This window comes from Ostrinia furnacalis, unplaced genomic scaffold, assembly GCF_004193835.3.
Source record: "Ostrinia furnacalis isolate ACB-3 unplaced genomic scaffold, ASM419383v2 OfSCF3526, whole genome shotgun sequence".
In the NCBI taxonomy this organism is placed as follows: Eukaryota; Metazoa; Arthropoda; class Insecta; order Lepidoptera; family Crambidae; genus Ostrinia; species Ostrinia furnacalis.
In genome coordinates this window covers 280,156-307,685 of record NW_021133765.1, presented here as the reverse complement: position 1 = coordinate 307,685, position 27,530 = coordinate 280,156, and the positions used below count along the sequence as shown (strand labels likewise).

At 37.6% G+C, this 27,530-nt stretch overlaps 1 protein-coding gene across 1 annotated transcript in view; it reads right to left on the bottom strand.

The window, feature by feature from the left end:
* The window catches only part of Evi5 (ecotropic viral integration site 5), a 38,135-nt gene that overhangs the window by 10,278 nt on the left and 327 nt on the right, over nt 1-27,530 (bottom strand). Inside the window, 14 exon segments of the mRNA XM_028311636.1 lie at nt 1,069-1,164; nt 2,786-2,953; nt 3,938-4,129; nt 4,235-4,342; nt 6,278-6,511; nt 7,467-7,688; nt 10,151-10,309; nt 10,432-10,626; nt 10,966-11,130; nt 12,204-12,395; nt 12,745-13,004; nt 14,817-14,984; nt 16,873-17,034; nt 19,839-19,924. Of these exon segments, the coding sequence (XP_028167437.1) occupies nt 1,069-1,164; nt 2,786-2,953; nt 3,938-4,129; nt 4,235-4,342; nt 6,278-6,511; nt 7,467-7,688; nt 10,151-10,309; nt 10,432-10,626; nt 10,966-11,130; nt 12,204-12,395; nt 12,745-13,004; nt 14,817-14,984; nt 16,873-16,972 (2,259 nt within the window). The 5' untranslated portion in view covers nt 16,973-17,034; nt 19,839-19,924.

Genomic DNA, 27,530 nt, shown 5'->3' with positions numbered 1-27,530 from the left:
GTGGTACTGGTCAGGTCAAATGAGCAGCCTGCACCCGTCAGTTTGCCTTCATTGCTTTCACTGTCAGATCGTATCAATACAAAATGTATAGGACCGACATTGTTCTTAGTCCAGTCAATGAATGCCTTAACGACGGTGTAGAGAGAAATCCGTGGAACACAATTTCTGACATCGGGACTTTATTTAGCCTAGTTAGGTGGTGAACATAGCAAAAGTCCCCGCCCTTAGCCCTTGAGTCGGCGGGGAGAGGGGGGTTTAAAGGTACCACTTTTCGGTTGTTCGCTTAATCCTCGGAAACTATGCGTCCTAGTGACATGACTACTATGAACCAAAAAAAGCTTATTCAATTTGCTACAGGTGAGACCGTCAAGTTTTTCTATATCTTGTATAGTTTTTGCGGCATCTGCTCTAGAAGGTCTGTAAAATTGGAAATTTTATTTTTGTCTTACATGTTCTTTTCAGGAGAAAATCGACTAAATCAATATTGAGCAAACACTATAGACATGCAGGAGCATGTTAAGCCTAGTTTTAGGGAGGAGACTGCACCGTGCGTATATTTAGACGAACCAATTAGAGTCACTTTAGACTCCTCATCATTCAAAAACTACTGTGCGTTAACACTTCAAAGAAGAACGGTCACGCCCCATACAAAAAAAACCCAGACCCGACAGAAACGAGACATACCTCAGCTTTTTTGTCATGTCTTAATTAGTTAAATTATATATTTTTTATATTCGAAATCTATGTATAACACCAAAATATTACCCTTTGTTTTTGTTCAGGCGTTATACAAAAACTAATACAAAATGCCTATTTATCACCAAAATTGGTAAATGTATATATCTAAATGTCTATTACAGCTGCTATGAAATGTATCTAGGTGACCTGGAGATACAGCCGGATTATACNCTGGACTATCTTGATACATCATGCGAGCTGCGTTCACTTTGACTTGAACGCAGGCCGCAACAAGTTCGGCAATTCTTATGTAAATAAAGGAAGGCTAATGTAACATATTAGCATTCCTTTATTTAATATTATTTTCATATAATTTCTTGTCAAACTTACTTTTAGTTTATATTCTGAAACCTCCGTCTCGAGTTCTGCTATTCTTTGAGCGTCTTCCATATTTCTAATGTTGGCTTGCATAGAATCGTACTTGGCCTGAAAAGTAATTATAAAGTAATACAATCAAAAAGTGTTAGATAAACTTGGTATTTTAAAACAAATTATCGAATAATATTAGTGCACCCGCGCGAGTTAGCGAGGGCCCCTTTCTAATACAACACGCTTCTTTTGACTGCCTGAAACTCTAGCTAGGGTATTAATGAGACCACTTCAAAGAATCGAATGGAATTATTTTGTTATTAAATTAAAAAAAAAACAACTTAGTTTTTTCATACAAAATAAATAGTTAAATAACAAAAAATAACAAATGTATAACGTATTAACGAAAATTATATACAAAAAGACTTAGAAAGATAAAGATTGATGATAAATATTCTAAAATGTGCGTTTAGGAACACAATCATGTTCTTAAGACATTTTAACTAGTTTTTATACATAGAATATACCCCTATAGTTACAGGAAATCAAAATGAGCACGTTTTTCGTTCATTCGTTTCAGCCAAATGACGTCTACCGTTGAATAAAGGCCTCCCCTAAGGCTTTCTATAAAACCGGTCCTGCGCTGACCGTCTCAAGGTTCTCGCGAGCGCGACCACGTTGTATTCTATTTTCATCATCATCATCATTTCAGCCACAAGACGTCCACTACTGAACATAGGCCTCCCCCAATGACTTCCACATCGCACGGTTGGTAGCGGACTGCATCCAGCGCCTTCTTGCTACCTTTATCAGGTCGTCAATCCACCTTGTGGGTGGACGTCCCACGCTGCGTTTTCCGGTACGTGGCCTCCACTGGCCTGGCTGCTCCATCGGCCGTCAGTTCTGCGTACTATTTTAATAAAAGTCTTATATTCTACTAGCGGCCGCCCGCGACTTCGTACGCGTGGATCCCGTTTTACCCCCTTCATTCTATCTTACGCGGTTTAGATTTTTTCATACAAATGTTTTTTCCCGCTAACTCCTGTTCCCGTGGGAATTTTGCAATATCCTGTTGTAACTAAGCTTTAAGTTTACTAAGATACCTGCATGCCAAATTTCAAGCGTCTAACTTAAGCGGTTTAGATTTTTCATACAAAAGGATTTTCCCGCTAATTTCCGTTCCCGTGGGAATTTCGGGAATTCCTTTCTTAGTGCACCTCTACGGTACCTAAGCTACGACCCTTCCAAATTTCAAGTGCCTACGTTTAGCCATTTAGGCTGTGCGTTGATATGTCAGTGGGTCAGTCAGTTTCTCCTTTTATATATTTAGATTGTAATATAATTAACTTTAAAAAAAAAACCGACTTCAAATGCGTGAACACAAAAAAAACTAAAAGTTAAAAATATTGCGTATAAAAAAGTTCATCCCCGATTTTCCACCCTTGGGGGTGAAATATTTTCTTCAAATTCGCATGAAATCACCCTTTTGATAATACCTATTCAACAAAAAAATAATTGTTTAAATTGATTTATAATCGGCGGAGATATTGCGTATAAAAAAGTTCATCCCCAATTTTCCGCCCTTGGGGGTTGTTTTTTCTATTATTAAATTTAAATGGGACCACCCTTGAGGTTCATAATTGGCGGAGTTATCGCGTAACAAACATAGAAAAAAAAAACATACGGGTCGAATTGAGAACCTCCTCCTTTTTTGAAGTCGGTTGAAAAGAATAAGCACCTTGCTTTCCAGGTCGGCGAACTTATGCTGGTATTCTCTCTGGCGCGACTGGAGGGTGCGCTCGCGCAGCAGAGCCGCCTCCAGGCTTTCGCGGAGCTGGCGAGCCTCCTCGTCCTGCCGCCGGAGCTGGTTCGTCGACACCTGCACCTGGGTCTCCAGCTCCATCACCTGGGGGTCAACACCAGGTTCAATAGACAAAAATATATACACTCGGCATCAAATAAATCGCACCTCCTGCGACAAGCACTTATCAAACGTATGCATCCCCACTTCCCACCAACATTGGTACCATTTGAAAGCCTAGTTCTAAACTTCATTTCATTAAAGGAAAGGTTTTTACCCCGAAAATGTGTCTTTACAAGGATCCAGAGTCACTTATTCAAAAAATAGGTAGTTACGCTATAGCCATTTTTTATGACTATAAAACTGTTAAGTTGGGATTAATCGCTATCCATCTGTTAAATAAAGAGGACACGTGAGATCTTTATTTGGTTTTATAACCATAAAAATTGGTCTAATTGATCCCAGAGGTGAGCCCAAAGTGAGGTCTATTTTCAAGTCACATTTATGGTATATGTTAATCATTTATTTAGAAATGAAATGTATTTTTCTTTAAGGATATTTATTGGTCTTTCAAATAACACCAATATTGTTGGGGTACCATGATTGTGTCAGAAGAATATCTTTAAAGTTCGCGTCGCGGAAGGTGCGGTTTATTTGATGTTGAGTGTATTAGGCTAAGAACTCACGGTGCGATTTTCACCCGCGCCCGCGGCGGTTGTGGAATTGCGGTTCTATTTCAAAACTCACGGGACCGGCTATTTGCGCGGTTACGCAGCCGCCGATCATAGCCCGCAAACGTGGCGGTCGGTAATCGCAAGACGGGCGGTTGCAAGACGGGCAATTAAGTCACTGGTACAAAATGGTCGCCTGCCAATCGATCGCAGAGCGCAATCCGCAGAGGCTGCGGTTACCGCGGCAAACCGCGTCGTGAGTTGTGCATTAGTTTTTACATAAGTATCTGCATTCTACAAGAGCTGAGCGGGCCCGCAATCGCGCTATGAATTCTTAACGTTACTCGGGCTAGGATGCACGTCATGATAGTAAAAAACTACTGGATGGGTTTTAATGAAACAGCCAACTTATACATACCTTTAATCTAAGTTCCTTTAGTTCTGTTAAAGCTTCCACCTCTCTAATTCTGGTGTTCATGAGTTCCTCATCTAACTTTTGAGCATCAGCCGAACGTCCTTCCCATGCTCGTAACAACTTTTTCGGAGTGGCCATTATGTCTGAGACCACATTAGACTGCGCTGGCGGAGGAGGCGCTTCTTGCCGGTGCTCCTAAACAAATTAAACGGTGAAATGAAGGTTATTGTTTTTATACATAACAGTCCAAGGATGCAATGCAAGTCTATTCACACCTAATTACAAAGTTTAACTGCTTACCTGAAGATATCTTTGCCACGTTTCGGATATCTCAGTGACACGTTGGCGTAGTTCTTTCAGTGAGAGGTTTGCTTCAGCCTCTCGCAGTTTTACAGCGATCAGCTCGTCCTGTCATGAAACAAAAACCAGAGTAAATACAAATGAGTAGGTCATCTTCATAGAAACGCACCGAGCGCGGTTTGTATGTGAGCGCGCCAATACGTATGCAGCGCGCTCACATACAAACCGCGCTCGGGCGTTTCTATGAAGATGACCTACTCATTAATTTGTATTTACTCTGCAAAAACATATAAATAAAATAAACTTATTTGGACTTTTTACACTATGCCAAAATCTAATTGAGCCGCGTTTTGACAACATCAAGCTAAACAATGTGTAATCTTGTGTAGTTGTGATAGAGCTTGTGAAGTCGCAGAAATTCCAAGAAGCTTAAAAAGGTTGCTTGTCTTGTGAAAAAGCTCGCATTCATTGCTTTTTCCAAAAGTGCGGCACAGTGTGCGCGCAACTATTGGCAACGCGGCGTCGATAATTATGTCGATCTTCGGAGATAAAGCTATGCAGGTGTAAGTATGTGTGGTAATATATGCACACATACACATAACTTCTTGACGGGAAAGTGAAGCGACATGTATAGCAGTTATGTTTTATTTTCTAAAATTTGTGTTTCCTATTAATGTGTAAATAATAATGGCGGATTATTAACCTTTACGGCTGAGTTGCACCACCTAAAATTGACAGTAACTTTAACAATAACGGGTGCTTTTTGTATGGAGTTTGAAAGGTTTTGACGTTTGTTAAAGTTAAAGTAAGATGGTGCAGGAAAGTTCTCGAGGGGCGACCACGGGCTGGAAGACGTTGCGTGGGCAGGCCTCCTACTAGGTGGACCGACGATCTGGTAAAGGTCGCGGGAAGAGCCTGGATGCGGGCAGCGCAGGACCGCTGATTATGGAAAACCTTGGGGGAGGCCTTTGTCCAGCAGTGGACGTCATTTGGCTGAAACCAACGAACGAAGATGGTGCAACCCCGTTTGATTTTTTTACAGCTCCAAGGGACAGTAGACCTGAATATTTGGTATAAATTTTAGCTTTTTAGACTGACAGACGGACGGCACAGAATTTATTGTAAAAAATAGTCAATTCCAAAAGATTTTTATGAGTAAGTTAAATAAAAAAGTAATAATATTTTATTGTGTAAAAAATACAATTTCACAATCATTTTATTTTATTTAAATTATTACATGATTCGATAAAGACAACTTTTGATCAAACCTTTTTCGAAAGTAATTTGGACAAAATGCTTATTCTACAAGTAAAATTATTTTGTATTTAAATTGAGTAATGAAGTTTTGACGATTGAATAAACTATAGCGAGAGCGACACCCCTACATGTTTAGGCTATTATCACGGGCTCGAGTTGGTCTTCTTATTGGGTCCGTGGCCGAGTCCCCCAGTATTCGACGCACCCGTGGTTGAAGCCCCCGATTTAAATAAATTTAATATCATATTGTTTTCGGCTTTTGCACTAAGTACAGTCAACGAAAACCATGCACGTTTGACGCTATTTAAAATGATGTATTTATTTTTTTGTTAAAAATACTTAAAACTTTTATAATTAAAACTTTTATTTGTAGTTAGTTAAATGTAGAGAGAGTAGAGTTATTTTAAAAACTGATTGTTACAATTATTATGATTAGGTAAAACGATTTACATGTTATTATAGGTAAATAAAACCTATAATAAAATATGATAGGTTAAAATAAAACCTATTATATTTTTAGGTATCACTATGGTAAAATAATATTAAACATTTATTTGTACGATCAGTATAAATATTCATTCGTTTATAAATATTTTTGTGACTGACTGTACATTTGATTAAAAATTGCTTCTATCTGACCGGGGGCGTCGACCACGGGTGCGTCGAACACAGGGGGACTCGGCCACGGACCCTTCTTATTTGTTTTTTCTATGCGGACGGGCAACAAAGTGATCCCTTATGTGTTCCGTTGTTTCCCTTTGAGGTACGGAACTTTAAGGTACTGACCTGGAGGTGCGCGACATTGTTGTCGACGTGCTGCCGGCGCAAGCTTTTGTGCTCGCTCTCGAGTTCGGCGATCCGCGAGAGCAACTCCCGCTCGGTCGCCTCCCGCTCGGCCGCGTCCAGGCGGGCGCGGACCAGCTCACGCTGCAGGCACCGCGCCAACTCCTCGCCCTTGGCGCTGTTGCCCTCGGTGCCCTCCAGCGAAGACTGACGCGAGTTGTTCTGTTACGAAACGTACTCTTTGAATAGACATGTTGACACCACCAATCAATTGACGTACTTTTTAAAACTGTCAAAACGAATCTCTCCCATAGATTTTGTATGGCACTACAAGCAAATGACGTCACTATTTTGTCAACTCAAACTACTTTTTTCAATTACAATGCGACCAAAAATCTTAATTTACAGGTAATTTAAAATTGATTAAGTTTTTAAGGCCAGAATGAAGTGTCTTTTTAGAAAAGTTGTGATTTAGAATTATTGGAGAATGGTGTCAAATTGTCCATTTAGACGTTGACACTATCAATTGAAGTCGAACCTTAATTTCGAACTCCTCCTATGTTCTTCTGATTAATTTTGTTGCGGATCCAATGACAGTTTAACTTTCCCCCGGGACAAACTTGACCTTCATTAATTGGGTTTTTGTGGCGGTCAAGCTGTTGATCCTGGCTACACAGGAGTTGCAGTGGTGGGAACGAGAGGTGGGAATAGTCCCGTTTTATCAATGGATTTACTTTTTTAAACTGTCAAAATTACAGTCTTCCATAGATTTTGTATGGCAATATAATAGTGACTTGCCTATTTTGTCAATTCAATTAAACTACTTTTTTTTTTACAAAAATCTTAATTTACAGGTAATTTAAAATTAATTAAGTTTTAAAGAGCAGAATAAAGAGTTTTTTTTTTATAAAAGTTGTGATTGATTTTTTGGGGAATGGTGTCTGCTGAGAGCAGCATTGCAAAATAGACAAATAAATAAGAATATAGATGTGAGGAATGAATGCATAATGTAATTATACATAATAATTAGAGATGGGTTATACTAGGTAAATTTGATACTAGGTGCACCTATTCCAAGTATTTATTAATACGTGATCCAAATACCTGTTCCACTTAGTACGTAGTAATTTACCATACTTGACGCGACTAGTGCGGAGTGCGGACTAATCCACGTATTATGACTTTAAAATACAATTTTCTTTGAAAAGATACAACCGTAGTATTCATAATGCAATTTGAAATTGAATAACTTGTAGAATAGAATGTTTCTTCTATAAAAAAANAGCGCGAACGTCTCCTCCTCGCCCTCCGCGCGGTCCACTTGTCCTCGGACCAGCCGCTCCGCTAAAGATGAACTTTCCTTCTCCAGCAACTCAACGCGCTGCTTCAACAGCCTGTTTTCTTGCCGGAGACACTGTGAATTTAAGTATGTGTTGGTAGTATTTATTTCGTATAACAAGAAAATAACAAGATCCCTAAGTTTATAAATTAAATTAACTAGGACTTTCGTAGGGATTCTAAATGAGAAATACAATCAATAAGGCTGGGTTGCACCATCTTACTTTAACTTTGACAAACGTCAAAAATCTGTCAAACTCCATACAAAATGCACCGATTATCGTCATAGTTACCGTTAAATTTAGGTGGTGCAACTCACCCTAACACAGTCTTAGTGTGCGTCAGAACCGCGGGTGGGGTATCATGAAATCGAATGAAACATATTCTGGTATTTAGTAGTGTTTTACTATTATTTGATAGCGAAGATAAAAATTTTAGTACTTATCTAATAAACAAAATAAAACGAAAAACAAAGTTCCACCGCCAACCTGACGTCAGGATGGCGGGTGGGTAGTTGAACGGTGTACAATACCAGGCCTGGCTCACTCCGCGTGGTACATCCGATAATTACCTACAGCGAAGCGCCCCGCCGGCGGGGATTATATCAGTCGAGTGTCACGTGCGCGCTCGTCAGGACGCTGGCGCGTGGCGTGCGTTGTAGTAGTATGATTATTATTCTATGATCGAAGTATTATTTAAAAATGGACATAAAGAGAAAGAAATATTGTGCGGCGTTCGGGTGTTTAAACGAAAAGTAATCTACCGGATTTATCTTTTTTTTTTCGCTTTCCAAAGATGCTGAAAGGTATGTTGGCCATGTAGGTAATCAATAATTCTTAGGATAGTATAGGAACCTAACCTACTATGAAGGATTTCCATAATGAATGCATACTTACCTACATACGTACCTCATTACAAATAAGTAGATTAATTATTTTTTCACTAGACAGCAACCCTAACAGCGTAAGAAGAGTTCAGAGGCACGCGATAGAAAGAGACAAAACTTGTAGGTGAATAAAATTGTAGGTACGTAGTGCTGTGCGAGCTGAATTCCACTGTATCGCGTCGTAGCAAGACTCGCATTTATTTAAATCGTCTTGCGGAGTAATCCTTCTGTACCTGTACTATTACTTATTCTGTGACAATACTTAGAAACTGTAAATGCCAATTTTTAGTATCTCTTCATTAAATAAATAAAATAATGTTAATTCTTATCTACGCCTTTTTATTTACTTGTGAAATATATTTTTTTCAATGTCGGAAGCCATACAAATTTTTTTTTTGTTTAGATTCAAAAGTTCTCTGATTAAAACAGCATTAAACGATAAATGAGGTGCACTGATATTTAATACATATCTACAAGTATTGCATAATAGAGTAAAAAGATTTAGTAGTTCTACTAAATACAAGATGAAACGATTAACAAAGTCCGCCGCCGTCCATTCTGACATCAAGTTGGCGGGTGGAAATAAAACGGTGTAAAATGCATAAAGACTATAGATGTTAACTTATTATAATAGTCCTTTGGTAACTACTTACATTTATTTTAAAATTATAACTTTTAACATCTTTAAATATTATTTATTTCATTATTTTTAATAACCATTCTGTGCGCCCACATGTTAAGAGTCGCGGCTTAGATTAAATTATGGATTGTAATTTGTACTTAAATATGACTAACTTGTTTTGTGAGCCTTAAATAAATAAATAATAAACCCTTGTGCCACATACTTTATGCATTTTACACCGTTTTATTTCCACCGGCCAACTTGATGTCAGAATGGACGGCGGCGGACTTTGTTAATCGTTTCATCTTGTATTTAGTAGAACTACTAAATCTTTTTACTCTACTATGCAATACTTGTAGATATGTATTAAATATCAGTGCACCTCATTTATTGTTTAATGCTGTTTTAATCAGAGAACTTTTGAAACTAAACAAAAAAAAATTTGTATGGCTTCCGACATTGAAAAAAATATATTTCACAAGTAAATAAAAAGGCGTAGATAAGAATTAACATTATTTTATTTATTTAATGAAGAGATACTAAAAATTGGCATTTACAGTTTCTAAGTATTGTACACCGTTCAACTACCCACCCGCCATCCTGACGTCAGGTTGGCGGTGGAACTTTGTTTTTCGTTTAATTTTGTTTATTAGATAAGTACTAAAATTTTTATCTTCGCTATCAAATAATAGTAAAACACTACTAAATACCAGAATATGTTTCATTCGATTTCATGATACCCCACCCGCGGTTCTGACGCACACCCCGCGGTTCTGACGCACACTAAGTCTTAATAATAGTAAATAATAATATTTTTTACATCACCAGGAATGTTTTAGTTTCACCAGATTGGGTTAAAAATAGAAATTGATTCCATACAGAGACAATTCAGTATTCGAATTCTATCTAAATGATTGTAAACGAAAGAGTCGCACAAAATCTGTACGATAAGCGCAAATTCGTATTTGAATCCGGGTGCTTTTAAATTATGCATTGTAATTTTGCAAAGTTATGTGATCTGTCAACTTACTCTTAATACTGCCATGTCACCCTGTTCTTTCGTCTTTATCACCGTATACTCCTTTTCATACTTTTTCATTTTCTTTTGGTTAACTTTGATTGAATAAGCCAGATCCATGAATGCGTCTTGGTCTGCTTCCGCTTTCGCGGGCAACTCTTTTTGAATAAACTGTAAAAGGACCAAATTTTTGAAATAATAAGTATATTTGAGATTCCAATAATTTTCTTGAACAATTTATTTATTCGAAGATATAGGTTTTTCATTCACAACAGGGAATAATATAAATTTACCTTTAATATATTTTCCATGTCCAAAGACAACATGTGTGATTCGCCAAGAGTTAACATAGCTAGTGCGACCTTAAAAACTATCTCAATGCCCTCAGATAAGAAGACATCCATGATCCTACATGCCAGTGGTAAGGACAATGTTGTAGTAAACAAGGTAAGGAACCAGCTGCTTGCGTATATTGAAGTAGTAAAGCTCTGAAAGGAAATATAAATTACAATTAACATATCAAATTGTATTCACAAGCAGAGTAAGGCCCGACATTCACGGACAGCCTGAAGCAGCTAGTATCGACAGTTTCAAGCTGCGGCTGCATAGCAAACTACAGAATACTGATTCACACGAACATGGAACTGTGCGACCAGTGGCCTAATTCACGTATTTTGACAGTCAAGATCTCGCTGACGTTCAGAAGTCGTCCCATTGAAAAACAGTTCTAAATCCGTATTTTTGGGTTGTGCGTTGATAGATCACTATGTCAGTCAGTCAGTCAGACAGTCAGTCACCTTTGAGTTATAGTATATTTAGAAGATTACCTGAGCCGTAAAATGTGCGTTCAACTCTGGAAGCAACTCCTGAACTAATTTCTCAAGCTGGAACATGCAAAGGCCTAGTTCTGCCATGCTGGGTTTAAACATGTCGCGCATTCTATGCTGTTGCATTATGTTCACTAAAACAGCGAACGCTTCTTCTTCGGGCATCTGCAACCAATGGCCGGTGTTTAGCGAAGAAAAAAAGAAATTGGTCACAATATAAACGCAACTTGACAGTACAAACAGGGACTTTTGTGTACAGAATGACTCGCTACTTGTTAATTTTGTTTAACTTTACAATGATTAACGTTATGATTCATACGAAATTTTACAAATGAGATTTTATATTTTAATATTGATACGGCAGATGCGTAACTATGTATCGAAAAGTGTGAATGTTGTATGTACCAGAGTAAATTCAAATGAGTAGGTCATCTTCATAGGAACGCACGGGCGCGGTTTGTATGTGAGCGCGCCAACACGTATGCGGCGCGCACGCACACACTGACAAAATTTAGCGGGGATTAGCGGTGAAGTGCGCCGAATTTTGTCAGTGTGTGCGTGCGCGCCGCATACGTATATTGGCGCGCTCACATACAAACCGCGCTCGGTGCGTTTCTATGAAGATGACCTACTCATTCATTGGTATTTATTACTCTGTATGTACTGCCAAAACATTTCCTTTAGTTCACGGACAACCAAAAAAGGCCTGTAATTGACTTTTGCAGTGTCATAATGGAGGCAGAGAAACATCCTGTAGGGAACAGACTGGAAATCACATTATGCCGTATCACTTGACCTAGGACCTAGCTAGGATTACGGAGTTAGATTTGTTCGGGATTAATACAGTGCTGTTGAAACAGAACATGAAGATGATGATCGTCTTTTGGCATCAACAATATTTCATAATTTAAAACCAGTAAGCCCCAGCGGCATTTATTTTCCATCCACAAACTGAAGGATATAACGAGGGTTATTCAGTCCGGTCAGACCGAACGCAGAAAATATATTTTCGGCTATAATATTAACCTTCAAACGATTTCCGGCGAGTATTATGCATAATATTCAAATAGCTAAATAACACGAGCTTTATTTATTACTTCAACACATGAAGGGCAATTAGTTTTTTTGTTATTAACATAACAAATTCAGAGAATGGAAACGGCCTGCATCTAACGGCTTCCTGTCACTGTTATAGGACAAGATATGATGTTTTTAAGGTTTAAAAAGGTTTGACTTACTTGCATAAGGAGAAGCCCGACAATAAATCCGGACCCTTGGCAATATCCGACCTCCCGGTCGTGGAGCGAGTACGCTTTCATGACGTTAAACAAAGACTCCTGGCCCAGTCCGTCTTTTTCTTTGAAGAAATCATGCTCGGGGTATGTACGCGCGATATCGCGACGTATCACCTTCTCACAAGCAGACTTGGCCTGAAAATATGATACGAAAAAAATAAAAATACGTTTTACAAGGCAGATTGAAAGTCAACGATGAAGTTTTCGTAGTAGCCAGCTTTTATTTATGTTGATTTCAATACATCAGGATAATTTCCTTTTAATTAATTTCCGTTAGGACCTACCACGAGCAATATTAGGGCTGTGCATCGCGGTGTTACTCGCGGTAAAATGAAGCCTATAATTATGTTAATTCAGAATGTCAGTTAACTCCATACCAAATTTTATTAAAATCGCTCCAGCTGTTTAGACGTGAAGAAGTAACAAACATACACACTCACAAACTTTCGCCTTTATAATATTAGTGTGATTATTAGATACTAACTTTAATATACGTCGCGTAAAGCTTTTTCTCCGGGGACGAGTCGACACCGGCCAGGAGTTGCCACACGATGCCGCGGAAGTGGTGTGGCACCCCCTGGCGAACCAGGTCCCGGACGAACTGGTTGCGCCGCTTCCACTCGGTCTCCCAATTACTGACTATACGGCCCCACAGACCCCAGAGGTCCTCCTCGCCGGTCCCGTTGCTGCTGCTGCTGCTACTGCAGCTTGCCCTCGGCTCCACCTCATGACTCGAACTCGTCGCTACAAATAAAAACACTCTTTCAATTCAATACAACCTTAACCTCTAATAAAGTTACATAAACACTGTTATACAAACACAATAAAATGTTATCCTTAATAAGCGACAGGTAGAACTCAAAAACGTTTTTCGTATACTGATCTTCGTTTTGGTTCATGTTGCAAAATATAAAAACATCTTAATCACACGCGCACGAGTGTAAGATCTCCTTATCGCTGCCATTGATAACATAAGATAAAATACCTGCACAAGTTCACTAGTCTATACTAATCAGTGATGTTTACAATGAAGTTCGTGCTACCAACAGTTTTTCGAAAGTAAGTCTGAAATAAGTGTTGTAACGAAGCATTGGGTAACAGATTACAATAAAATTTCAGAGAATACGAAGTGAATACAACGCGACTAATGAGTTGACGGTCAGTGTAATAGCTGCGGCGCTGAATATTATTTAAAAACCAAATTGCGTGGCGGATTTCTATTGGGATTCAGATTTATGGAAATCTTACGATTTTGGAACTAGGGCCAGTTTCAAAAAAGACTTCCGCCCTTTATTAGAAATAGATGTATCTGTTCGTTCGTTTCAGCCGAAAGACGTGAACTGCTGGACAAAGGCCTCCCCCCAAGGATTTCCACAAAGACCGGTCCTGCGCCGCTCTCATCCAGGCACATTCCGCAACCTTCACCAGATCGTCGATCCACCTAGTGGGAGGCCTGTCCACGCTACGTCTTCCGGCTCGTGGTCGCCACTCAAGAACTTTCCTGCCCCAGCGTATCTCTAGTGATTAGTAGTAGACAATAGTTTATTTGAATGCGAGAAGATAATATGTCGCTAAAATACAATAATGAGGCCCTTTATACACTGCAAATGCCTAATGACTTTCCCGATAATAGCGATATTTGTGAAGTGTGAGAACTCTTCCGCTGCACGTTGGGAAGGCTTCGCGTCTGCCTCAATGCGCCTATGACAATATCATATTTGTGCAGTGTCAGAACTTCGTCTGCCTCTGTGCGCATGACTTACCCGATAACAGCGATATCTGTGATGTGTCGGAACTTTTCCGACTATGGACCGTGGGCAGGGAGGCGGTCTTCGCGTCTGCCTCAATGCGCCTTTGACATGCCATATTTGCGAAGTGTCAGAACTTCACGTCTGCCTCTATGCGCCCGTGACTTACCCGATAGGTAATAGCGATATTTGTGAAGTGTCGGAACTTTTCCGACTATGGACCGTGGGTAGGGAGGCGGTCTTCGCGTCTGCCTCAATGCGCCTTTGACATGCCATATTTGTGAAGTGTCAGAACTTCACGTCTGCCTCTATGCGGCCGTGACTTACCCCGATAACAGCGATATCTGTGATGTGTCGGAACTTTTCCGACTATGGACTATGAGGAGGTGGGCGCTCTTCGCGTCTGCCTCAATGCGCCTTTGACATGCCATATTTGTGAAGTGTCAGAACTTCACGTCTGCCTCTATGCGGCCGTGACTTACCCGATATAGATGACCCACGCTGAACTGTCCCGCAAAATTCAATGACAGGGGGACGCTACCATCGTTCAACTATATGGTTTCCAACATGGCAAAAATCTGAACCAGCGATCCGGTATTGACGGTGGCGCCCCACTGTCAATGTCATCGACAGGACAGTCCAGTATTTTGGAACTATAACAGCGATATCTGTGATGTGTCGGAACTTTTCCGACTATGGACTATGAGGAGGTGGGCGCTCTTCGCGTCTGCCTCAATGCGCCTATGACATGCCATATTAATTTGTGAAGTGTCAGAACTTCGTCTGCCTCTGTGCGACTATGACTTACCCGATAACAGCGATATCTGTGAAGTGTCGGAACTTTTCCGACTATGGACCGTGGGGAGGGAGGCGCTCTTCGCGTCTGCCTCAATGCGCCGGTTTTCTTCCTCCAGCTTGGCTAGTAGCGCCCGGGCGGGCGTCGGGATCGTCTCAGGTTCCTGCACCGACCGGCAGTCTACGGGCAGGACACAGCCAAATTAACAACATGCAGGTGTAACGCAAACAACAGCCAGTTTTTTTATCTGCACTTTTTTACTTCTAATAGCAAAATTTCGTCACTTAATCTTTTGCGTCACTTTGAGCAAAAGATAAGCTTTAATGCATGTGCGGATATTTATTTAACCTTTAGTAACAAAATGTTACTATTAGATAAATGCGGATATTAAAATATGAATTTGACTCTTACGCAGAATGTCAAAAGAAATGTCTTACAAGACTGAACTTCTATTTCAATCCCAGTTAGGGAACATATTTATAGGCTAACCCCCTTACTAATAAAATACACACGCACCTTGAAAGCGCTGGTTTAAAGTGTATGGGTATACCATTTTAAAACCGTTCAAAGCACATGTTATTTTTATAGTAAGGGAGCCAGTGGCCGAGTTGGGACATGTTATGACATTCTACGTTTACCTCATACTTACAGATCAATTATTTATGCGTGTATTACAAAGCTTTGTAATATAACGTTTATGATAACAACATGAAATTACTTGACCACAACTACAGTACACACCGTCCAAACCTAACATTTGAATTCCAGGGTGAGTGTGAATGTAATTATTTACTGGAATTTAACAATAATGCCATTACTCCGATCTATCACCATTCACCATTTCTAAAACGTGAACGACACAAACACATTCAAATGCTAATACATTTTTAAATATACCTATTATCTCTTTAAATGCTTTGTTAATCAACTTAAGTGTTTTCCCGTCTTCCAATTACATCCGAGTTGAGTCTGCTATTGGAACTGTACGCCGCACTAAGTACTTCCATGATTCATGGCTTGGCTACTGATAACTATAACAGTTTTATGGTTTAGATATGAGCCTGCCTATACAGCTATGTTATGTGCAATCTACTGAATGAATGTAAAGCGGTGAATTAATGCTAAAATAACATCATTTTGCCCAGTTTTCTCTCATTATGCAAGGAAAAGATATGGAGAAAACTAAATTAGTTAACCTCGTCAGAGTGCATAATAAACTCAGATTATGATTATTTTTAGATATGGATTAGGTACGCGTGCACGTTAAAAGATAACGCCAAATCTGGTTTGTTGTTAAAATAGATAATTTATTTACGGACTGTTTCATGGTTTCGGTTTTTATTTATTTATTTTTGTTTTACCTACAAAGTCTCTGTTGTCATTACATTGTAACTTCGTTATCCAATGGACATCAACTAATAGCATCTGTCGTAAATTGTTCATTCGCACGCAAGAGTAATGCTGCACCTGTATACATTTAGTATATTAAATTATATAATGTTTTCAGTTACTGAAGAATTTTTTATTATTATTATTATAACTGCTAACTTAATAAATAACTTCCTTTAAATATTTCGATCTATGTATCTTACAAAATATTTTGTGATTTACAAATTCTAAAAAGTACCTTCGGGCACATATTTTATATTCATTTAATTACAAGCACCATTCCAAAGGTTAGGAACGACGGTTTAATTTTGCTACTTTCTTAAATAATGTCAACTACGTTATTTATTTAAGTAATGGTAAATCCAAAAATGTATAATTCAATACTGATTGTTTATAAAAATGATTCTCTAATCAATGATGACCGACCAATGAACAAATCATATTCTACAGGTTTCTAGAAAGTAATGTTCGAATCTGGGTAATTACGGGCTCAGGGTAATTAATGTATACGAAACGCGAACGCAATTTTAACGTGATAACTAAAAAAGTGATAAAAAGCTGTTATTAGTGAATATTACCATTCCACAAGCAGCGATAGCGGGGTTAATGTTGGTGAGTTCCACAACCGTTAGGATGCAGGGGTGTGAGGTGCGTTAGTGTGTTAGTTAAACCAACAAACCGTCCAGGGATGACACAGGCGATTCAGTATTACTAGCGGTCGGCGTCCCCGGCGCCGCCAGCGGCGCGGCGGGCTCTCGGGCGTCGGCGTCCACTTTCATGGTCGTGGGCACGGGGTCAGCCACATAGGGCACTCTCGCGCCCGCGCCTGCTCCTCGCCTCTCTGCACCAACACGCGCGTCACGCCATCAGCTCACCATTCATCAATGCGAACGACTACCTCGCGGTTACATCACCCGATTCACAATCTAACCGGCTCAAACTTCATTGGGAAACTTACTAGGGACACATGCAATTACTGAAAACTTTCAAGCGGTTCAGAAAGACTGAATACCAGTTAATAAGAGTTTATGATTAAAGTCAAACTAGTTTCGGGTTCAAAATTATGTGGATTAATCCGTCGCTTGAAATTTTAATTAGTAATGTTGATAAACTTCACCCTAGCCGGATTCTTCGTTGGCTCATTAAATAAAATTGAGCTGTGACTGATACAATTAACCACATGAACAAAGCATCACTGAACTTCATGCACATACAATGCGATGTCGGGGGAAATGATTTTGCGTACACAATACACTGCACAGTACACGTGGGGAATTATAAAGAATTTAAACGTAGGGCGGTGTGAGCGAGTGACGGTGTAGAAATGTTTTGTTTTGATGAAATCGCAATCGTGGGTGAAAGTCGAGTGATCCGCGCGGAGCGGTCATCCGCCCACTAAGCATGAAGGCCGCCGTACGTGGCGCGCTCGTGTGCGGTTTGCGCACGCCGCACGACACATCTAGGGCTGACTGAGGCTACTTGCTGACGGTTTTTGAACACTAATAAATATACTTATTGAAATACAAAAATAGTGTTTCTATCAATGTCTAAAACAAAAAACTACCGGCAATAATGTTCTGTAAATCATGAATAATTGACGCAATAATTGAATAAATAGATACCATCACAATTAACTATGAATCCAATTAATAATTTATAAATGAATTTAATCTAACGATTGCACAAGACCGAATAATAAAAATAATATAAACAGACATTGCATGAGCAGATGATTTTCAAGTGAAGTACTAAAAGGCCGCATTCCGGCAAAGGTAATCAGTATAATACTCAATTACTGCAACACTGACGTTCACTGTAATCACTTGGTTCAATGACGCGGCTGCTTAAGCCTACGGACGGATAACTAAGTACCTATATGATTACATTACTTTGAAATCTCAAACGGAGTCATTTCTATGTGAAATTTTGACAGATGGGTTATAATAACACACAGGAACTAATACTATCAATTTGTCATACAAGTTGATAATTAAATACAGCATGAATAAGGTGAAAAATAATACATAACATCAGCCGAAGATGTGGTACGCCCATAGAAATAAATTGTCATAATAAATGGATTAATGCTGACAATATCATGTTCTTTGATAACATTTTATCCATCTACCGCCGACACTAGTTGGCACATACAGCCAGAGAGCTATGGCCCTGGAATCGAATATACAGATGTCGCATTTCTTTGGGTTATGGGATATCAAACCTCACTCACGCCGGATCAAGCACCTATGTTTCCAAACGAACAATGTCCTGCTATGTGCTAAAAAAACTACACAGAAGCGGCAATGGCCTGAATTACTCGCTATCAAAAAGCTTCACACGTTAAGCAAAACTAGGTAAGTGACAGCCCTAACTAAAGCACATGCCTCAAAACTGAAACCACTAGCAACTTAAAAACGATGCGGTACACAAAACATGAAAAAATCTGACACACCTAAATTCTCATAACAATACAAATACCATGTGTTTGAATGAATGAACGTAATGAAAGATGTTTCAGTTTCATTTGTTGAATACGTTTTTCTGTGACCTCCTTCCACGAACAAATACAGACAATGTTAAAGTTTGCATTACCTAACTGTTGCCTATTTAACCAAACGATATTAGTTGGTTCAGTAACGTTAGATGTAGGACATCAAATTGGCTATCTAATTCGATGAGGTAGGTATTAGGTCAATACCCCAGAGGGTGTGACAGACAGGGCGTAACCGCTATGCGTGTCGGACTGACTTATCAGAGACAAAGTTTCAGGAAATTTTGTAAATACGCATATTCCTCTAAAACTACATACTTTGTTCTAACCACAACTGCTGCCAATCATTTGGTACAATTTTATTATTAGTTATCGACAACCTTTCAAACAACATGACCTGAAAATTACGCTTTGTTTTCATACTATGTATTTCGCTCTAAATAAACACGTCGAGTTTGCATCCTAGCTGCAGCCAAACCGAGCGTAAAATATTCATAAGCACGTATTCTTCCCCTGGGATAATGTACTTGACGGAAGGTTGGTTGGTAACCGGAGACATTTAAGGGACTTGCCAATTATTTTTGTCTTGACAGTTTCGAAAGCATCACTTGGGTAGACGTAAACTTGATATGCATCCTAAATTTGTTTGTAGATATCAACAAAAGGCTCTCAAGAAAGGGGAGCGCCGAAGGCTCTAGTGTTGACTTCGGCAGACAAGCAAATCAGGTTACACTTTAATAGGGTATGCGTCACCCACGCTCAGTCTAAGTATAAACAGTCGATAGCTTGGATATTGTGCTACAAAAATCGTGTTTTAGTCTTCAAGTTTGATAACTAGGAAATCGTTAAATTTTTAACGAGCAAATTAATCAATAAGTTAACTGATCAAATACGAGTTTCAGTGCATTGTTCAGTTATCATATCCAGCACAATTTAGATAGTACTAGGTATAGTCTAAAACATTCCATAAATAATAACATGAGTCTAAATAATGGGAAATGGAAGATTACTCATACGGCAATTACGTAACGAGGAGTCTCTAAATGATAATATTTAGCAAAACTACGCAGGGACTATTTCTAAAATAACTGTTTTATAGAAGGTTTAAATACCATAGAAACAACAAAGAAACATTACATAATAAAGAAATTTACCTTCAAGGAATGGTGAAGACGAAACGGGGGTTGACGAAACAAGTGTGGCGACTGGGATACTGCACTGGAACACTGGTTACACTGCACTGCAAAAGAAAAGAAGTTGCTATCAATTAATCGTTATTTGCAAAAATATATTGAGGGTGAGGATTTTAGTTGCAGGACTTTTCTTGGAATAATTATTTAAATGTATTTTTAATTCATCAGAATACACCAAAACAAACCAAGATATAAGTTCACGTGTTCCTAACTAAATAAATAGGCACGGTTGGGGGATGCTTTTGTTATTTATTTTCCATTGACGTCAGAGCTCCAACTTTATTCGCGGTTCAGTAACTTCGTGCTCCTCGTTGAGGCTGTCTGAAGTGCAGCACTCGAATATGAAATGGATGCTCTATCATAACATTAAAATATCTTTGCATAAAAACGTAATGATGCACTTCTAAATTGGGGCTCTTTTATTTATCATAATTTAAATTGAACTTGTTAATGTAGCTGTTGGAAATTCAAACAATTGTTCATACTCTGATTTTTTAGTGGTTTCAATAACTTAACTGAAATTATTGTTTTTTTATAGTAAAACAATAACGCATCTACGGTGTCGATGCTAACGATTGCGTACGTATAACCAAACCACACCTAATTGTTTTTGAACAAAAAAACGCATAAGACGAGGACGGCCGCACCACGTGGGTAGGCAACCGTGACTCACGGTCCGGTTTGACACGTACGGCCATTCTCTAATTCAACCTGCCATGCCGACGATGCGGTAATGACTGCAACGTTTCGACTTGTTGTAACATTTATATCGCCGTGACTCATAAATACAATAAGAGTAAATAAATACACACTGATTGGTTTGGATTGGTCTAGTTGCGCCAAGTGATTAGCATTTTCTTCGGATTTAACAATTCCATTACATTATAAAAGACATAAATCTCGTTAATTGTATTTTATTAATTTTATTTGATGCATTAAAAATATTACACACATTTAATGTTTATGAAGTTCTCGGCAGAAATAGAAGAAAGATGGATTAAAATAATCGCTGGTAGCTGTGTACATAACAAAACTTCCAAGCGAACGGCATCGCGGCACGTTGTTGCATAATAAAAATGAGTCTTTTTTAACGCGCTTAGCCTTCGGTCATTTCGTTCGCTTGGACCAAACGCAAAGAATCCTTCGCTTAAATGCATTTCTAGGACGTTCGCATGCATGTACAGTTACAATCAACACAAATTCTATTTAAGCAACTAGTATTGGGAGAATAAAGAAATAAAATAAGTAAGCAACAACAAAAACTATGCTTGTGACTTTATTTAGTGAATTAATTTAACTAGGATATAACTAACTAGCTTTCCGCCCGCGGCTTCGCGCGCTTGGACCCCTGAACCCTATTTTTTCCCAAAATAAAATTTAGCCTATGTTACTCGTGGATAATGTAGCTTTCGAATGGTGAAAGAATTTTTAAAAACGGTCCAGTAGTTTTTGAGCCTATTCATTACAACCAAACAAACAAACAAAGTTTTCCTCTTTATAATATTAGTATAGATAGGTTTTGTAATGAAGGTGTAACAGAACGCTCGCGCGGAGCGTACGATAACCGAGCTGTATGTCGTTCCGTTATAGCGGATAGAGGAAAGGCAGGGCTCTCGGTCGAAGGTCGAAGTCACTCGAGTCCCAAGTAACACGTAACCTACTGGCATCCCCACGGCAGAAGATGCGTAGCACTATTGCCACGGTAAAACATGACAATATCAGCTCCTCTCATGTACCCCTTATCGACACCTGCAAAGGTGATAGAGCGTAGTCCAGACCGTACCGATTAGATTAACCTATAGCCGAGGATTCCGTCAACTGGGACCGCAATTAACTGGCACCGCGATCCCAGTCGCCGGATCCATGAAAAAATAATAATTTTCTTCCGGCGACTGGGACCACTCATAGATAACTTAAAAGAAAATATTATTCAATCCAAAATTGGTACAGTACTAAAATCCATGAGTGGTCCCAGTCGCCGGAAGAAAATTATTTAATTTTTACGCATCCGGCGACTGGGACCGCGGTCCCAGTTAATTGCGGTCCCAGTCGCCGGAAGCCTCCTATAGCCTGGTTGGTTAAAGTAAGCTCACTTTTCTAACTTTTTTCGTAACTGTATTATAACGTGACCTTCGCTTAAGTTCTTTTGTTATTTATTGTATTGCTACAAAGAACATTCCGTTTCTGAATTACTTTCAAACGTTTTAATAGAATTTATATTTATTACTTTATTGAAGCAATTTACTCGAAATTTTGAACTCATTAAAATAAATAAAGGAGCTCCTAAACAGGTTACCGTTAGGTTCAAGGTTTTAACACGTGTACCTTGCATAATAATCCAGGAAGTATCTATATTTTGTTACACCAATATTGTTTCTGTAATTAGGTGCTTGATTTACTACATCTTTACCATGATCCCAACATTATTGACCGACATTCAACCATGAACAGGAATTTTCCTTAACTAGACTTATGTTGGCATTAAAACAATGGTAATCTTTCGATTTCTCACACTTAGTCTTGTTTACGCAAGCAAAGGGTTTTTTACTGTTAGTAATAATTGGTGCTCATCGAACGGAAGGAAGGATATACAGACGTCTATAGATTATATTTATACATCTGTACTGGCACTGACTGATGTGTCTTGATTTGAGAATGTTATGATTTAATGACAACTATAATATGACAAACGGTAGTGATGAGAAGAGGATTGAAAAACATAATATACCTATGTATTATAGGTAAAAGAGGTAATTTTTATTTGTAATATTTGATTTCAAGAGCTGAATCCAATAAACTTCTGCATATGCTGAGTGACATCACATAATTTACACACAAATTCTATAGTCTTGACAGCGCGTTCTTTGTGGTTTTGGCTGGTGTTTATGAAAAAAAAAACTGTAAGTTGCAAGTGGCAAGGCAATTACATATTTAAAGTGTAAATATAATTGGCTGCGGTCGTAAATGACGTTAAAATTCGAAACGGCATGGTTTTATCGAAGTAAGTGTTTAAAACACCAAACACAGCTGGTATTGATTGTACAGAGGCGTAATCACTAGTATTCACAGTCAGAGTGAGAAGCGAATGGTTAAAAAAACATAATCGGGGCGTGCATGTGGATTGTGGCTGTATGAGTGTGTGTGTGCATATACGACGCCTTTTCCAACAGTAGTGTACGAATAACGCACTCCCTGTCAATTGCAAAGTGCAATACCTACTTAGTTTAAAAAAATATTCACCGTCAATATGACTGCTTTCTACGATAATATAGGTGTTTCTAGGAGCTAGTGGATCCAATATGTTTTTGTAGAAACGATTGACTTAGATGTCGCAGGTACGGTGTACAGACAGAGCGCAACAGACATTTTGGCGAATTAAAAAATGGACATGAAACAAGCAAGTAGGTACGTTAAGTACTATGATTAGTAATTAAGTTAATTGATTTTTAACATGTATAATTAACTTTCAAATTAAAACAATCGTTGAAAATAATAAAAATGTATTATTATGCTAAGCAATCGTCATACATACAGGAACAATATCAGAACTTAATTAATTGAAAAAATTGTACACCTCCATTTTAAATTTTATCACTTCACTTTGCATTTTGTTAAAATCGATTCAGTAAGTAGTTTAGTGATTAAAACACTAGGCAAAACATTTTTTGGCCTCGGCCGACTAAAAGTCTGTGGTCTGCGGGGAGTCTTAAAGCCTAAGCCGGGATCTCTGAGTCCATTAATGTTTAAGGCTACCTACTACCTACTTCTATAGAGACATGAGACTAATATGCGTGGCGAGATAGCCCCCGGCTGGCGCGGCGGAGCTGATGGTAGGGTTGCCAGTTGCAAAAAATAATAAGCTACATTTTTGTATTACAATAGCCCATATTAATAATAAAAAAAATTAAACCGACTCCAAAAAAATGCACTAAAATGTAGAAAAATAATTAAGTACTTATTTATTATGACGAATTAATATACATGTCCCAAAATTCAACGATAAGCCTGCGCCGCAGGGTGGACATAGACTACTTTAGGAAAAAAATTATCTAAAAATATTTAGGATAGATTTCTTTTCTTATTTGAAAAGAAATCATCTTAAATATTTTTAAAGTTACACAATAAATTATGAAACTCATCGAAAATTGACACCTCTTATGATATTTTAAATTACCACGACTACAATTTTTCAAATATTTCTGTTTTTTGTTTGTATCGGCAACCTAAGTAGTACTGCTGTTCATCCAAACTCTTGAAAACCTCCAGAATCCTTACAGATTTTACACAAAAATCAATCAAAATATGTTATTTCCTTAAAATTTTGAAAGATTTTTACTTTCACTCTACTTTGACTCGCGTATTGTAAAAAAAAAGTAAGAAAAATACTGCGACAAGTTTTTTATAAAGTTGACGCAACTATCCACGATTCCAAAATGGTAATAATACTCTAAGATGACTGGTCGCAAAAAAGATGCGTACCATTTTCACAAGCACTTCGCTTGTTAGTTAGTGAGGGACAAATCTTGCAACTAAATTTAAGACCAGTTCTCTACCGATTGAGCTGGGTATACTTATGTAAGTACGATGACAATGCAATATTATGGCACCATAGAGCTGGATAGAGTCTGGAGGTGGCCATAGGAACTTCTAAACGAAACGGCGAAATCACATCCAGTTTGGGTTGGTTGGATTTGTCTTTTCGAGCACTTTAGTGCTAGATGATGACCAGGGTCCTGCTGATGATGAAGTCAAGAGGTGGCCAGGAGCTGGTCTTAGGTCATAATAGATATTATCTACACAAGAAAGATTTATTTATGACTTTGTTTCATATAGCTGCATTCAAACGCCCAATTTGTGTGGCTTTGTATAATGTTAATACAGTCTCATTAATAAAACTACTTACTCATAACCAACGAAACGAACCAGTAACAATCAGTTTCAGGTATTTTGGCGTACTTGGCGCAGCGTAAAATATAAAGAACGCCTACATGAAAAAGAGGGTGATACTATTTTAGAGTGTGGCAACCCTAGCTGACGGGTACATCGACCTGTCGGCGATCACGCTCGCTCTCGTTGAAGTCTGATAGCGGTGTCTCTTTTATCGACAATTTAAATTTTTCGTGTATCTACACGGCTTTTTCTCCATTAATACGTGTTTCCGCACGCTTGTTGCCGCTACTGTTACTTGCACTCACGCAACAACACCTTTTAACTGTACATATTGACAATAGCTATATGTAATAAATAATCGCTATGTATTGAGGTTATTAGAAACGAGACAATATTTAAAGAAAACAGGCCGAAATTAGGTTGACGAGAACGTTATTTGTATTCAAAATGTTTTCAAATAACCAATAGATTAATAAAGAAAATAACTTTAATTAAGATTTATCTTATCAGTATGTATTGATAATAATGAGAGTACTTTACAGTATCAATAACAGACAGTATAGTATGTTTATGTAAAAAAAAATTGCAGTCACAATTTTTATTTTTAATTAAACATTAATTTGAAAAAGTAATACATAATAATAAAACTGATAAAATGATGTATAATACTGTAAAATTTCGTCGAAATCTGTTCTGCAATTTTTGCGTGAAAGAGTAACAAACATGTTGACATCCAGACATCCATACAAACTTTCGCGTTTATAATATTAGTAGGTTAATAAAATTAATATTGGTTTATGTTCAAAGTGCTATAAACAATAAAAAAAACCGAATTGAGAGTCATATTTTTAAACTGGTTAAAAATAATTAGAATAGAAATGGATACTGCTATTTGTATGTATGAAGCAATAACTTATTCAGGAATTAAACTTCAATATAATCTAATTTACTACTCTGTAGGCCTGTATACCAAGAATAGCACTCAACAACTGCCTGGATGAAGTTACACTGAATTTTAATAGCATAATGTAACTTTGTCAGTTTGTGACTGGCTTTGCTAAACGCTTGATCCTGGGGATTGAACGAAGCCTAAATTTTAAGCCGTCTGCATAATTAATACTTTGCAATATTGTGGTCTGTCTTTTGGTTATAAAATATGCTTAATATCGGATGTGTAAGGGGATAGATCATTATTTAATTGATGCTTTTTAAACCTATTAAACTTAAAATAGACCATAAGATGTCACAGCATTAATTCTATGTCTCATGAAAAAATTAAGATTTGAAACATGAAATCGCATAGCAAATAAAAATTCGCTAGAAAGTAAAAACAAATAAATATTTCTATTTCTATTTCTATAACATAGATTAAAACATGCGTAACATGTTGCCATGTAGGTTCATGAAATTGCATGTGACTAAATGCATGCGCACATTAAAAACATTCATCCTGTTCAATGATTGATGCATGTGTACCGTTGAGTACTACATTGAAAACACAAATAAAGCTATGAAGCAGTAAATGCTCACTAATTACCTAATAGAAATACCAGTGTTAAAACATTCAGCTTCACTTAATTCATCATCAAAAGTACTTATTGATTCTAAAATCCAATTAAATAGAAAGCCAGAAATACATATAATAGCGTCTTTCAAATAATATATCACTCGCATAGCCAATACCCTCACCTGCATGAACTTATTTGACCGAACAGCAAAAATATTTTACACATTTAATTTACAATAATTATTTTGAAGTATGATGATATCCGTTCCAAAAATTTACTTACAAAAATATTATGATTTACTTCTATTGAGTATACTTCATTGCAATCTATACTAGAAATTTTATTTATGTTGGTAGTTCATGCTTAAACATGCAAAGTAAAAATACTACTCTTTTGATTGATTTTATCACAAGCATTATTCATACTTGGTATCGTTAAATAATGGAAATGTCACCCGCTAAACTTATTACAATTCACATATTTTTTTATTAATGCAATATTATTCATACATTTAAGATATCATTTGTTGCTGTGAATTAAAAAATCATAAAAGAAGACACCATGCTGGTATGTTATTCGGACATGCAAATTAAAATTATACATTCCATTTCAAATTTGGGACATAACGATAGTATACTATTATTTCCTTTTTGAAATAGCAGTCTTATTAACGCACCTACCCCCTCACCTTACGCGTTACTCTTTTGGGTTCAAAGACATTGAAATGTCAGGATAAGCATTGTTAGTCATGTTATCCATAAAATCAAAATCAAAGTAGAAAATCACATTCCGCGTTGCAAATTTGATGCAAAATGATATAGATATAGAAAAATATTGGAATTTAGCTTAAAATAAGATTGCATAAACAATAAAAAACAATAACAATCAATGTAAGTTATTAAAACTAGTATTAACATTCAGTATTCATCAGTATTACATTTAGTCATTTGTATGTATACTTGCACACTTTTATTTGAGATGAAAGACACCAATTTATAAGAGACTATGATTAAAAGTTAGTTTACCAATAATTGATTAAACTTGAAAATACTTTGTTTTAAAGGCTAAAAGATTTCAAAGTATCGTTTGGCTATTTAAATTAAATAGCTAGTAAGCTGTTTGGAATATATTTAATTATGGATACAACGAATAAAACTATTTTCCGTTTTAATTTACTTTGACCTGTAATAATACGAATGTAAAGTCACGAAAATCCTATTTTAACTCTTGCAATTACATCCGGTAATAATCAGTA